Genomic DNA, 14,862 nt, shown 5'->3' with positions numbered 1-14,862 from the left:
AGGCTTGACCAAACGACTACTCTCTAGAACCTGTGTAGGAGAGAGCTGTCTGCAGCTCTTTTCTGCTCTTAATAACTGTGAATCACAGAGTTCCTCACCCCACAGCCCCAGAGCCAGTAGTCACTGATTCCTCATAATTTTAGTAATTGTTTATGTGGTTCTGATTCTGATGCAAGGAAGACATGTATGAAGAAAGAATGAAAGGAGTCTTAAGAAAACCTTTAATGATTTTATTGGAAATTATTTAAGCTATTAATCTTGGTTTAAAAATACATTTTAAAGCAATTGAAGATAAATACAAAATGGACAAATGAGTTTTTCTTGTTGCTCTAAATATAAACCATCCCCAATAACTTTTAGCCACCCATAGGATGGCATAGAATTATATAAAAATAAACATATCAGTGTCTGAAACTGATGAAATAGGGTAACAGGTTTGTGAAATATGAAAAGCAGGGGGATAAAGGCAGCCGTTTGAGAGAGATGAGGACCTAGAAAGTCAGTGGGAAGCAAAGAGAAGCAGTTGCGCATTTCTTGGTTTTGAATGGTGTCTTGCCTGCCCTCCTTTATTTTCCTATAATGAGCATCCTCCCTTTTTTTCATTATCCACATCTTATTATTTTGAGCAAGAACTATTCTGCAACTATTATGCTGCCTACTCTACATTTGAATATTTCTAATTTCTTTCCTGTGTAATGGGTCCCTAATTTGCATTCCATCATATCAGCTGCCAAATATAAGCAACTTGTGGAGTCAGGATTTCCCTAGCAAAGTATTTCTTAAAGTTCACTACTGACCATACATATGTATAATCACAGGTAAAAGGGTAACAACTTTGTGTTCTAACAAAAATTTTACCATACTTATTGCTGCTCAAATTATTCCCCAGATTTGGGTTCATTACAAATAGCCAGCAGGAATTAGGAGATGGGAAGAAATAACTCAAAAAATAGGTAAGGAAGATTGAAGTATAGGAGCATATTGAAGTCATAGGGAAAGGCTAAGAATTTATATCATATTTGCCAGATTTACATAAATCAGTAGAATGAGCCATAGTGTTGGAAAGAGATACTGTCACCCAAGTCAGAGCACATGGCTTTCTAATTTCATTAACATCTTTACTAAAATTACTATCTTACCAAGAAACCGAAAGTATTTGTGCTAAAGAAAGTGCCTATTGTCTAAATTATAGCATATTTAAGGGATATGCTGTAATCTAAACTGTAGAGGAAGACTGTTTATAACACCTCATCAAAAGAAAGACCACTAACCAAGTTCGAGTAGACCGTACAAATCTCGAGTGGGGCCATGTGCCTTATGAATATTGGCCTCCTTGCACCTAGCACACCCTGGCACCTGGCACACATCCCATATATACTTCATAAATCAATGAATGAGACTGTAACACTGAAAAACACACTAAATTTGAATTTGTTTCTATTAGGTTTATAAATCCAACTTCACTTGTGTATGGATCAAAGGAGGACCATGAGCCCGAAACGTGCATGACAGAGAAAATGAACTTCACTTTCCACGTAAGAAAAGTTGGTTGTGTTGATGTTTGTAACAAACTGAAAGACTATGACTGGTGCATTGCTCGAGAGGACGTCGTATCCCTGTGATGTCCCTCAGTTTGGTTAGGATAAGGAAGGAGCTGGCACATGGGTGCCCATGCCCTTTCCTCCCACTGTTCTTGTCCCTCTTACTCAAGCACATAGCTCCTTACGGTACAGGTGGGAAGGAGCTAGTAGAAACAGAGGTAACACTTGAAGCTAGCAAAGTTATGGGAGGAAGAGAATCTGCTAGAGGTGCCTAGAAAAAAAAAACAAAACAGGATAGACCAAGGGAAAGCATGTTTAGGTGCAAATCAGTGAACTCTCATCTTAGTTGGAGCATTTAAAAGCCCTAAAATGACCAAGTCAAGTCAACTCCATTTAAGGTCTGCTGGGTCAGCCTTTCAAGCCATTGATAGGTTACCTGTAGCAAGCGATGCCTCATTTATTCAATAATCTTTTTAAAAAGTATAGTGTCATTTTCCAGAAATATTAGTATACTAATATAAAGACAACTTAAAATGTTTATTTACTATCAACTGATATTTTTGGTGCATCATGGATGTTGATGATTAGTAAATAATTGGAGATAATGTCCACAAAAATATTTTTTGAACCAAAAGTACTGCCCAAATATCCTTAGAGCTGTGTAACAATCTACGGGGCGTGGGTCTGGATTTCGGTACATCATGATAGTTTGTAAGGCAACGCTTTTCAAAATGTGCATCAGAATCACCTGGAGTGCTTGTCCAAAATGCACATTCCTGGGCCCTGCCCCAGATCTGTGGAAGAAGAATGACCTTGAAATCCTATTGAGTCTACATACAGTCGTTTTTGTTATACGAACACACAGCAGGACTGAAAAAATTTAGCCCTCTATTTTGAAGTCCTGTAGGTTTGGTGAGTCTGAGTAAGTATGAATACATTCTTGGAGGTCTAAATGTTACCCGGCAAATAAGGATGGAAGGTATTGTAGGTTAGAATGATTATTTGCAGGCATCGGGAAAACTTGTCTCAAGGTCTGGGCACTGCCTTTGCAACTGCCCCGGGCTTGCATGGCTGAGCAATTACCATGTGTCCGGAAGCCAGAGACACTTTCTTCATTGATATCATACGCATTCAAAACAGTATTGCAACTCTGTGAGTCATGCTGTTTCAGCCAGGTATTGTGGTATATCTCATTTCTGACTTTGTATTGGTTTTATAGTGAAGCTCTCAGGAGGCAATATTTTGGCCCAATTTCCTTTTATAGGGATCTGCAATCCCCAAATTTATCAGCAATAATGAAATATCACTCCCTTATGCATTCTTCTTTAAAAACCTATTGAATTTTTTCTAAAGCCGAATAACCCACCCCTTTGTGGTTTTCTGAGTGTATCAGCACTATAATCATCCTGAATTAAAATACATTTTATGCACTTACTGCTGACATCCCCTCTGCACAGAGTGGTTTGTGAAAACATCATAGGATTTAAATTAGAATACCTGGGTTTTGTCCCAATTCTTTTCATTTTTATCTTGGCGCATCGTTGACTAACACCTCTTAGCATTTTTTTTGAGCTGGCAAATAATTAAATGTTGCCCCATCTGATGGGATAGTGATGAGGACCGATTGGTCATGGCATTTTAGATACAGAATGTGCCATACAAATGTACACTGTTGATGTCTCTTTCTTTAGACTACAATAAAACATCTGCCTGGACATTCTGTCCTAATTAATAGCAAAAGGAGAGAGCTGGGAGTAAAGACTAAAGGTTGTACTTCTTAGCAAAGTTTTTTAAGTTCTCGCTGTCAACATTCTGTCTCCCTTTGTGGTGTAGCTGCCAACTACAAATCTCCACCACTAGAAATGTTTCATGAAACAGATGGGCTCGCCTAAGAGCTCATTTATATCTGTACTTACATTTATGAAAACATTTAACAGTTTCATTTTTTTCCCTTCTTACCAGGTTATCAACACAGGCCCTAGCATGGCTCCAAATGTTAGTGTGGAAATAATGGTCCCAAATTCTTTTATCCCCCAAACTGATAAGTTGTTCAACATTTTGGATGTCCAGGTAAAAATCTGTTCCCTCCTTTATTGTAAGTAATACTGCTGAAAAGGAAATGTCTGTTAACTTCAGTCACAGTCTCAGCTATAAACTCACCCTGCATTCATTGAGTACACCTTGAATATTATACATTGCATTAGAACCTCTGCATTTGACATATACAATAACAAAATTACACTCTACTATTTCAGTACATTTTCTTTGTGATATGGACCTGTGGGACTAATTTTATAGAATTTACCATAAAACTTGAGACCACTGTTGGGGAACAAAATTAGTATTTCAGCCTTTTTTAAAGAAAGAATATTCAAATCACTACTTAAGAATAAGTATTCTTATGTTGTTGATTCCATCAGAATTGCTTTTACTCTCCCAGTTTCAAGACAAGCAATCAATCAATAAGCCTACCAATTGGGTTTGTGTTCTAATTTTTTAAAATCTTACTTGAATTCCAAATTTAGATGGTAGGACATAGTTTCTAAAGCCCGAGAAATGTTGAATTTCATGCTAATGCTCAAATGCCCATTTTTTACATTGCCCTAATTTTCTGTAAGGTTAAGGCCATTTGATTAGTTGAGGACCTATATCCAACCCTCTAAAATTTTTCTGAGTTTGTGTTTTTGCTGCAGAGATTTAATCTCTCCTAAATATCTGTCAAAAATATTTTCACATTTTCAGAAGTACTTGATATTTTTAGAAAAGGTAATCAAGCAATTGGAACTTTTAAAACCATGTAGCTTTTGTTGTTCTTTCCAATATTATAACACTTTTCTTGCTTCCTATCTTTATAGACTAGTTCAGGAGAATGTCATTTTAAAAATTATCAAAGAATGTGCACATCAGAAAAGAAAAAAGATGCAATGGAGGCCCTAAGAGACATATATAAATTCTTTTCGAGGACTGATAAGAGGCTATTGGTAAGTTTCAGTTTTTCATTGTTTTTGTTTTCCAACCTACAGAACTGAAATGCTTAAAGTCAATGGGTTTGAGCTGTCATTTGGGTTAGGAGAGAAACAAGTAATATTCTTGCATGTGAGGAACAGATATAATTGGAAATTTGAGATAGACCCAGGGTTAACTATATACATTTTAATTATTTGTCTGACAAATGCCCATTCTGTGCCAGCCAGACATTTCTCCATACCCTCTTAATCTCATTTCACAAAGGCTACTCAAAAGAACTTTGACTCTTTTCAGTTAATTGAATTTATGAGAAAAAAAAACAACAAGCAATCTTAGCATTCAAATTATTCAACTTTTATAATAAACAGAGAACATCCAACTTGGCAAGATTCTGATTAGGAGTCTTTCTTTTTAACATCTATCCCAGACGGTTAGGTTCATAAGAACACATGCTCCAGTTCAAATACTTTGTTTTATAAAACAAACATTTGTTTAAATTGTTTAAACTAAGATTTTTAAAATGCCACTAACAAAAACAGATCTTTAATTCCATGTAAATTATTTTAGCCATCTTCTAAAAAATGTTGAAATTTTAATGTAGCTTTTTGGTATTCTTTCAAGTACTGCACAAAACCTGATCCACATTGTTTGAATTTCTCATGCAATTTTGGAAAAATGGAAAGTGGGAAAGAAGCCAGTGTTCACATTCAGCTGGAAGGCCGGCCATCCATCTTAGAAATGGTAAGTCCATACAGAATCTGCAAACTATATCTAAGTAGGATGGTATATAGCAGTGATGGCGAACCTTTTGAGCTCGGCGTGTCAGCATTTTGAAAAACCCTAACTTAACTCTGGTGTCGTGTCACATATAGAAATTTTTTGATATTTGCAACCATAGTAAAAAAAAAAGATATTTTTGATATTTATTTTATATATTTAAATGCCATTTAACAAAGAAAAATCAACCAAAAAAATGAGTTCGCGTGTCACCTCTGACACGCGTGTCATAGGTTCGCCATCATGGGTATATAGAGAAGCATTCAACAAATAAAAGTTAGAGTGAAACTTAACTGTTTCAGTTTTTTTCTTTATTGATTAAGGTATCACATATGTGTCCATTGGTTATCCTTATATACATGCATACAAGTCCTTTGGTTGCGGTTGATCGCTCCCCTTTTACTTTAGCTGAATACATTGTCTAAATGACATGGTTTTTAGTAATTAAATAGGTAATTAAGATGTTTATTTTAGGAAGTATGTTCAACTATTTTTAGACCTTGATTAAATCAAAGAAATTGACTGCCTTAACATTTTGTATAACCTTAAAGTTCTTTCCAAACTATTTTAAATTATGCTTAAAATCTAATATTTAATAAAGCTAAAAAGTAAAATTGTCTTTAAAACACAATAACAAAAAAACTTTTTAAGACCTTCAAGAATATATTCTCATCTTCCCCAATGAATGCGCATACTTAAAAAAACACCTCAATTTTGCATACAATTTCAAAAGTCCTTAGTGTCTGGGGATTCTGGCTTATAAGTCTCTGTATTAAATAGTAAAGTTCTCTGAGTTCATCAACCTACTGATTTGATATCTTAATGCTATAACTTATTTGTACCAGATTTTTCCATTACAGTATTAGGTAGACTATGTGTATTTGATCAGAGCAGCACAACTTAGAAAGAAATAAAAAGAAGCCTAAATAAAATGAATTTTAGGGAGGGTTTATCAAGTGGAGAAAGTCTTATTTTGGGGTTAAAAATTCAATACCCAGGGGAAAATACACTACAAACACATAATATTTAAATTAAGTTATCTGCAAAGTGGCTATGTTTAATAAAAAAAAATTTCAATAAGCCCTGACTGGTTTGGCTCAGTGGATAGAGCATTGGCCTGCGGGACTGAAGGGTCCCAGGTTCGATTCCGGTCAAAGGCATGTACCTTGGTTGCAGGCATATCCCCAGTAGGGAGTGTGCAGGAAGCAGCTGAATCAATGTTTCTCTCTCATCGATGTTTCTAACTCTCTATCCCTCTCCTTCTCCCTGCCTCTCTGTAAAAAAAAAACACAAAAAACAATAAAATATTTTTTAAAAAAATTTTCAACAAAATGGTGCCATATAAATTAATACCAAGACCATGCCTTTATAATCAAAATAAGCATTGCAATTAATTACAAATGGTGAAGTAAATTGTGGAAGATTAATTATGAAAACTTCTAGATAGTAGGTAAGGATCGTGAGAAATTAGTTCTGTTAATATGTCTTCATAAAATAACACTATGAATCAATAGAGATCTTTCGTTTATTAAACAGGATGAGACTTCAGCACTCAAGTTTGAAATAAGAGCAACAGCTTTTCCAGAGCCACATCCAAAAATTATTGAACTAAACAAGGATGGCAATGTTGCACACGTAAGTTAAACTGAAACATGAAGACTGTAGGAAAAATAGTATTGTTAGGGTGTTTAGTCAGGAAAATAGCTTTTTTTACTAGTTCATGGAGGGCTTGAAATACTTTCCTGAGAGTTGGTATTTTCCACACCTGGAAAGAGGGAATGGCAGCTTTTTAAGGAGTTTAGGATGGATTGGAGGAAGAACCACAGAAAAAGTCCATTGTACTTACTGTTTACTGTTTCTGATCAGGAACCAGCAAGAGAATGGGATGGGTTGTTCTAAATACTATTGGGGATTGAGGAGGGGCTGCAAAGGAAACAAGCAAACTTTTAAACTGGTGCTTCTTTATGTTGGTTAATAATGTAGGTTTGGCTCGAAGGACTACATCATCAAAGACCCACACGTCATCTGACCTTAGCAATTATTTCAAGTAGCTTGATACTTGGACTTATTTTACTTTTGTTGATTTCATATGTTATGTGGAAGGTAAGCCTTTCTTTAATAATTACCAATGTTTTTACTTGGGAGCCAATTTGTGCCTCCCAAGTGAATATACAGTACTGATTTCACCATTTTTCTCCTAACTTCCATATCAGAGTTCTAGAAAAATATGCCTTCTTTAAAGATAACTCATTTAAAAAAAACATTTGAGAAACACTGCACATTATGTTGAATGCCAATTTTAGGGAGTTTATACCTGCATTAGTAAGTCCTGCAGTAATTGCTCTTTAATCCCATATTTTCCGAATTAATTTTTATTGACTACATGGGACACAGTTTAAGAACTATAGCAGGTCCTCAAATGGTATCAATTAACTCTTGTTTATATCAATTAGCCTATGAAATATTTGGTTTTGTTATATGTTGTTTTACTTAGTCATAGAAAGTATCACCGATGTTAACTTGCCATTGACTGTTGAGATATTTTATATGAGTGTAATAATTGCACACTAGTGATTATACAATGATTTTTTTCAGGCTGGCTTCTTTAAAAGACAGTACAAATCCATCCTACAAGAAGAAAACAGAAGAGACAGTTGGAATTACATTAACAGTAAAAGCAATGATGACGATGATGATTAAAGATTTCTTTTAAATTGAGAAAACTAAGACTCAGGTATATAATAAAGAAATTTAAGACATTGTTTACAAGAAACCATGAACTTTGCTTTGCCCAGAGTTCTTTTATGTACTTTTTACTCAGAACCTTGTGACATACTACGTCTTAAGGCAAATGAAAAAGGTATTGTTTCAGTTATTAAATGGGTATAAAACACTAAAACATTTAAGATAAATAATCCCTTGGAGATATTTGGAAATAAAAGTGCATTTGAATTAAATCATAAAACTTGATTGAAGAAGTCTTGGACTTCAACATATATGCTTGCTTCAGCAAAATAAATTCCTAATCTTTGAGACTTGTTTGAATTATGTTCTTTAAAAATATTCAGCCGAATGTTTCCTAATGAATGAAACAGCTCTTTGAAAAAATTCTGCTAAATATTTTTAAAGAAAGCATTTTACCTTTAAGCCCTTTACTTGTAATATATTTCCTATGGGCTTTGATCAACAACCGTTCAGCAGTCTATGATTAATGGGCCTGAAGAGCAAACTTCAGACTGAACTTTTATACACTGGTTTGAGCTTAATGGGATGACTTCTGGATAATTGTTGTTTATACAACTATGGATTTCTTTCTTCTTTCTGTACATACATAACTTTGAAATACACATATATGTTCACATAGGTATAAATCCATAAGTCTCTCCTGTAACATTTTTTTAAGGGTACCCCAGAGTAAATTTTAAAAATCCATCATTAGTCAATTTTCTTGTTTACAAAACAACAGTACTTAAAATTCTAATTTATATTCTGAAACAGATTGTGAATGTTGCACTTTAACTGGTATATGTAAAATATGAAAACTGTACCTCACAAATAATTTTTTAAAATCAAAGCTCTGTAAAAACAGTGGTTAAGGAGAAATCTATCATACTGATACTCTGTAAATAGTAACTGGATATTACGCTTTTCTATTCAAATGTAAGTGTTAAATGCTTGTAAGATCAGTCTCTTCTGCATGGAAATGGGGAAACATAATTTATAATTTTAAAATAGATTTAGCTTATATCCAGTGAATATAAATCTAACATCAAAATTTCCATGGTATATGTTTTAGTGATCAGTGAAACATTTTAAATTTTTATTGGTTATCTTAGATTCCTTTTTATAATTATATAATTTATATTTTAAAATTTTAAGACATTTAAAGATAATCTTTTGTATTATTTATTCATACATATGAACTAGATGCTGATCTTAGGATATAATTTCATCTGAACTGAGCTAAATCTGTCTTTATATATATATAAGATGATGGTGGCCAAATTTTGAAAAACTGTTAGAAGATGTGATCAAATAGATAAATTAGAGGTCAGTCTTTACTATTATGGAAAATATTCCATAGGAAATATTTATAGGAAGTCCCTGCCAAAAGCCATCTTCCTCAGACTACCTAGTTGCTGTGTAAGTTATCCATCACAAGCCTGCAGTCTGTGATTGGTGGAAAGTGCGGAATGCACAGAGATGCATGAACATGAAACCTCCTGTGAACTCTGTGTGCCAATACAATCTGATTACATTTATAAAATTTAAAGCATACTTTTTTGAATAGAAGCCGTTCAGGAAAATGTATAGAATCACTGGCGGAAAATGAAGCCCAAATTTAGAATTTCTTTCTCAAGGATGATCCCTGAGGAAACTTAAATTTGGTTCTTTCCTATTCAGAAATGACAGCATTTCAGGTGCTATTGAAAACAGTGTTATCATGGCCAGAGCACATGACTGTCAGGAGCAAGAGAGCACAGCTCCCTAATGGGCCAGATTCTGCCCAGTTAGATATTTTGCATAGTTTAAAATAAAATTTAATAAGCTATGAATTTTAAAACCCCTACCACTTTGAAGTAAGAAAATCAACTTGCATTTTCAACTTTCAGAGAATATTCGCAAAATTGGTACCATCACAACTTAAAAATAAGGAGAGATTCTTTTGGGGGGAAGTTGTTTAGTTATTAGAGAAATTTTGAAAATAGTAGTTCTATTTCTGGTCAGACTGAGTCGTATAATTTTGAAATTTAACCTCACTGGACAAGTACCTCATTAGGAAAATCAGGGCATTCGTACCAGACTACAGGATATTTAACAACAGAATTGATGGTCCTGAAAAATGAAATAATGTAAATTATTTCACTTAGGAATTACATATCTAGGTTAAAAAGTAGATATAAAGACATTCCAAAAAAAAGCACCCAGAATTTAAATCATGTTTGGTATATTCAAACCCTCAATGCTAATTTTTAGCAATGTCAAAAGTAGCAAGCAATTTTAATTTCTTTAAAAGATTTTTTTTTTTCCTGTTAGGATATCTGTTTAAAATATGTCCATTCCTATTAAGATTTTAGTTCATATGTTTTTGTTATAAACAATTACATGTTACTTTGGAATCATTCATTTCTTCCATGCTTTCACCATAAAGATTGATAAGTCTTGGGTGTAATCTGCAAAGAATAAAATAATATGTGTAATTGATTATTTTATCAACCTATCATTCTGTTATTTTTCACACATACACCAATTGAGTACAGTGCTTAATACTAAGTTCAAGTCTAATGATAGCCAACAACACATTCATGGCAGAGATGAAATCTAGAGAAACTGGGGCCAGGATGTGTAATAAATCAGCACTGAATTAGTATAAAGCCTTCTTGACTAATATTCTCCATTGTTTCTGTAAAATGCAGCCAATTGTACATATAGAGAGCTCACCAGTTGCTCTTGTTACTTAATTAAATGATATGTAAATCACATGGAACTGCTGAGTAGGAAGTGTTATATAGTATAAGACTAATGGATTAAATTGTAATAATCTGCTACTCAGTGTCACAAGGTTTAAACTTTTGACTCATGTTTTTCAAATTCAAAATGGAAATTGTAGACATACATTATCTGTATAGTGTAGACTTATAACCAAAGAAAATGTGTTAACTCTCCATAACAATTGATGAATAAATGTAAAGTCATACTTAAATTACATATTTATCTGTTTATCCTTCCCTGATTTGCTAATTTAAAAAGAAATCTAGCCAATTGCTTGCTTCCATTATACTAGTAGTTTTGTGTCTACTGGTGGACATAGAAGGTAGTGAAATAATTAGACTTACTTAACGTGGACCTCTGATGTAACTTCCATTAAATCGCCATCTACATTCCAGGGGAAACTGTTTTCTGAAGCAGTTTCATGTGGTTGATCCTCCTCCTCTAGACTGTGTGCACTTGTTTTATTCCTTGGATAAACTTTTACTTCTTCAACAGTGTAAGTCTCAACGAATGGAAAATTGAACTAAATAAAACAAATGGACCTAAATAGACACTTCTCCAAAGAGGACATACAGATGGCCAATAGACATATGAAAAAAAAATGTTCAACATCACTAATCATCAAAAAGATGCAAATTAAAATGACAATGAGGTATCACCTCACACCCGCCAGAGTGGCTATCATCAACAAACATCAAGTGCTGGCAAAGATATGGTGAAAAGGGAACCTTGGTACCCTGCTGGCAGGAATGCAGACTGGTATAGCCATTATGGAAAACAGTATGGAGTTCCTCAAAATATTAAAAATGGATCTGCCATTTGATCAGCAATCCCACTTCTGGAAACATATTCTAAGAAGCCTGAAACGCCCACCAGTAGATGAATAGATAAAAAAGCTGTGGTACATTTACACCATGGAATACTCTGCTACAGTAAGAAAGAAGGATCACTTTCCCTTTGTGACCTTGGGAGGGACCTTGAGAGTATTATGCTAAGCAAAATAAGCCAGTCAGGGAAAGACAAAGTATCACATGATCTCACTCATACGTGGAATCTAATGAGCAACAAAATAATAAACAAAATAGATCCAGAGACATAGAAGCATGGAACAGACTAGAATCTCAGAGGGAAGGCAGGGGTGAGTGGGTGGGATGAGATCAACCAACGAACTTGTACGCATATATGTATAACCCATGGACACAGACAATAGGGTGACGAAGGTGGGGGGTGGGAGGGAAAGTGGCTAGCAAGGGTCAATGGGGAGGAAAGGGGACATATGTAAATGTAATACTTTCAACAATAAAGATTTTTTTTTTTAAGCTGTGGTACATTTACACTATGGAATACTATGTGGCTATAAAAAAGAAGCTCTTACCCTTTGCAACAGCATGGATGGACCTGGAGAGTATTATGCTAAGCAAACTAAGCCAGTTAGAGAAAGACAAATATCACATGATCTCACTCATATATAGAATCTAACGAACAAAATAGGTCCAGAAGTATGGATGCATGGAATAGAATAACAGATCTCGGGAGGGGAGAGGGTGGGAGGGGACAGGAAGAGATTAACCAAAGAACATATATGCATACCAATGGACACAGACAATAGCATGGTGAAGGTTTGAGATGGGGCAAAAGGGAGAAAATGGGAGACATCTGTAACACTGTCAACAATTTAAAAAATGCAAATAATCAGGGTGCTTCCTTTATCCCTAGCTGCTAGTGCACATTAAGAAAGTTCACTGTGCTCTCTCTTGCAAGTAAATATCAACATGCATGCTTTGAAACTAATTATAACCAGGGTTCCCCAGTTTCTCTGGAAGAAGGAACCCTTCTTCTGAAGCTTTCCACCTCATTTAGATCTAGCAGCTGGCCACACTTGTTGGATGACAAAACAGGAAATCTCTATGAAATTGTATACAGTAATGATATCATAGAATTTCCAAAGACAATCCTTAATACTGGTCTGTTGATACAGAAAATTTATATAATCCACTGACTTGATTAGTAACTTGTCACCTAGTTTAGCTGATATAAAGTGAGGTCTGGTGTAAGTTTCACACTTGGAATTTAACTAAGAAGAACCTAGGCCTAAACTTATGAAGACAAAAAAAAAAAAATTCAATCGAATGTTTCACAGGTGTTTGCTGGCTTCATGAACCCACTTTAAAGGTGACCACAAGTTGCAAGATAATTGTTTAGAATAGGGTAAAGCAGTGGTTCTCAACCTGTGGGCCGCGACCCCTTTGGCGGTCGAACGACCCTTTCATAGGAGTCGCCTAAGACCATCCTGCCTATCAGATATTTACATTATGATTCATAACAGTAGCAACATTACAGTTATGATGTAGCAACGAAAATAATTTTATGGTTGGATCACACATGAGGAACTGTATTTAAAGGGCCAGTGGTTGAGAACCACTGGACTAAAGTAAACTTCAAATTTCAATTTTTCTTGTTTGCTTAAGGAAACAAGTGAAAAAATAACCCACTTACTCTAGCAGAAGTGCAGAGTAACTACTCATTTATTTTAGTTTTCAGATAAATGACATGAGGCTTATTCTTCATATTATCTACAATGTGGTTCTCAACCTTCCTAATGCCGCAACCCTTTAATACAGTCCCTCATGTTGTGGTGACCCCCAACCATAAAATTATTTTCCTTGCTACTTCATAACTGTAATGTTGCTACTGTTATGAATAGTAATGTAAATATCTGATATGCTATATGTGTTTTCCGATGGTCGCGACCCACAGGTTGAGAACCGCTGATCTACATGTTCTCTCTTCCTCCTTCCACATATAAACCTCAACGAAGCACAGAAACTTAAAAGTTAACAGAAAACTGAAATTTTCCAAACACCCTTATTTTACATAGTAGAAAACACAGTCCAGTAGATTTTCCAGTTCATACTGTATCATACACTGGGTTTCAGTGGATTACACTGGGGTTATATGGTGGCATCGGCTGTTCTGATCAGAGGGCCCCAAGCAGTTCTCTGAAAATGCTTAAGTCTCTGCATCAGGTTTCCCCTCTCAGGGTACAGCCTTGCAGACATCCTTCATACTGCGCACTTGAAAAAATTTCTCCTTAATCATTCATTGTCTACCTAGTCATTCATTGTAAAAAATGAGTTTGAAATGAGTCATTAGTAACTGGCTATTATAAGCTAAACTGTATCCCTCATAAAGGTATCTAGAAGTCTTAACTCCTACTACCTGTGAATGTCATCTTCAGAAATAGGGTCTCTGCAGATGTAATCAGTTAAGATGAGGTCATTGGGGTGGGCACTAACCCAGCAGGACTGGTGTCCTTGTAAGAAGAGGAAACTGGGACGCAGAGAGATACCAGGAATGTGCAGACACAGAGGACAGACTATTGCGGACGCAGCCAGAAGGCAGCCCTCTGCAAGCCAAGAGGGGCCTCAGGAGACACCCACCTTCTGGGGCTTCTCCCATTCAGAATTGTGAAGAAATGAGTTTCTGTGCTTAAGCCTCCCAGTCTGTAATATTCATATGGCTGCTCTAGCAAACTGATACAATGACAAAAACAGGAATTCTGGGAGAGGATGATAAAGAGGTGAGGCTTCAGTGGGCAAGGGCCAGAATACAAAGGGCCATGTGCATGCTGGGGAAGTTAGATGTTAGCCTGATGACAATGAGAAAGGCACTGTGGAATTAAGCAGAAGAGAAATCAGAAGTGTGTTTTAGAAAAAGCCCCTTAGAAGGAAGTTTGGAAGACAGACAAGACCAGGGAAAAGGAAGACCAGAAAGAAGGCTATTAGAAGCAAGAAGGCATGAGTTTTGAAGTAAGGAGAAGGAGAAATTTCAGAAACATTTAAGAGGGGAACAAACAGACCTGCTTGGGGGGTGGGTTGTGAGGAATGAGGAAGACAGAGAAGTCAGAGCAACTCCAGGATGGGTGTAGTGATGCCATTGACCTGTGTCGGGAACCATGGAAGGAGCACCTTTAGGGGAAAAGACAGTAAGGTCAGCTATGGACACAAGATGCCTGTGAGTTTTATAGCCGCAGCACAGAGGAAACCACAGTGATCCTGCAGGTCAGAAGAGAAGACAGAACTCT

General features: G+C 35.6%; 2 protein-coding genes across 2 annotated transcripts in view; one reads left to right on the top strand and one right to left on the bottom strand.

Annotated features, from left to right (window-relative positions):
• The window catches only part of ITGA4 (integrin subunit alpha 4), a 73,217-nt gene extending 64,853 nt beyond the window's left edge, over positions 1-8,364 (top strand). Inside the window, exons 22-28 of the mRNA XM_059703932.1 lie at positions 1,445-1,535; positions 3,504-3,611; positions 4,397-4,522; positions 5,130-5,249; positions 6,822-6,920; positions 7,269-7,388; positions 7,881-8,364. Of these exons, the coding sequence (XP_059559915.1) occupies positions 1,445-1,535; positions 3,504-3,611; positions 4,397-4,522; positions 5,130-5,249; positions 6,822-6,920; positions 7,269-7,388; positions 7,881-7,985 (769 nt within the window). The 3' untranslated portion in view covers positions 7,986-8,364. The remainder of the gene's footprint in view (positions 1-1,444; positions 1,536-3,503; positions 3,612-4,396; positions 4,523-5,129; positions 5,250-6,821; positions 6,921-7,268; positions 7,389-7,880) is intronic.
• Positions 8,365-10,299: 1,935 nt separating this feature from the next.
• Positions 10,300-14,862, bottom strand: part of CERKL (ceramide kinase like) — a 95,002-nt gene continuing 90,439 nt past the window's right edge. The window contains exons 12-13 of the mRNA XM_059703933.1: positions 11,123-11,301; positions 10,300-10,459 (exon numbers count right to left, since the gene is read on the bottom strand). Of these exons, the coding sequence (XP_059559916.1) occupies positions 10,378-10,459; positions 11,123-11,301 (261 nt within the window). The 3' untranslated portion in view covers positions 10,300-10,377. The remainder of the gene's footprint in view (positions 10,460-11,122; positions 11,302-14,862) is intronic.

The sequence above is a fragment of the Myotis daubentonii genome, chromosome 7 (assembly GCF_963259705.1).
Source record: "Myotis daubentonii chromosome 7, mMyoDau2.1, whole genome shotgun sequence".
Classification (NCBI taxonomy): Eukaryota; Metazoa; Chordata; class Mammalia; order Chiroptera; family Vespertilionidae; genus Myotis; species Myotis daubentonii.
Note: the sequence above shows the minus strand (reverse complement) of the source record. Positions and strands in the feature narration are given on the sequence as shown.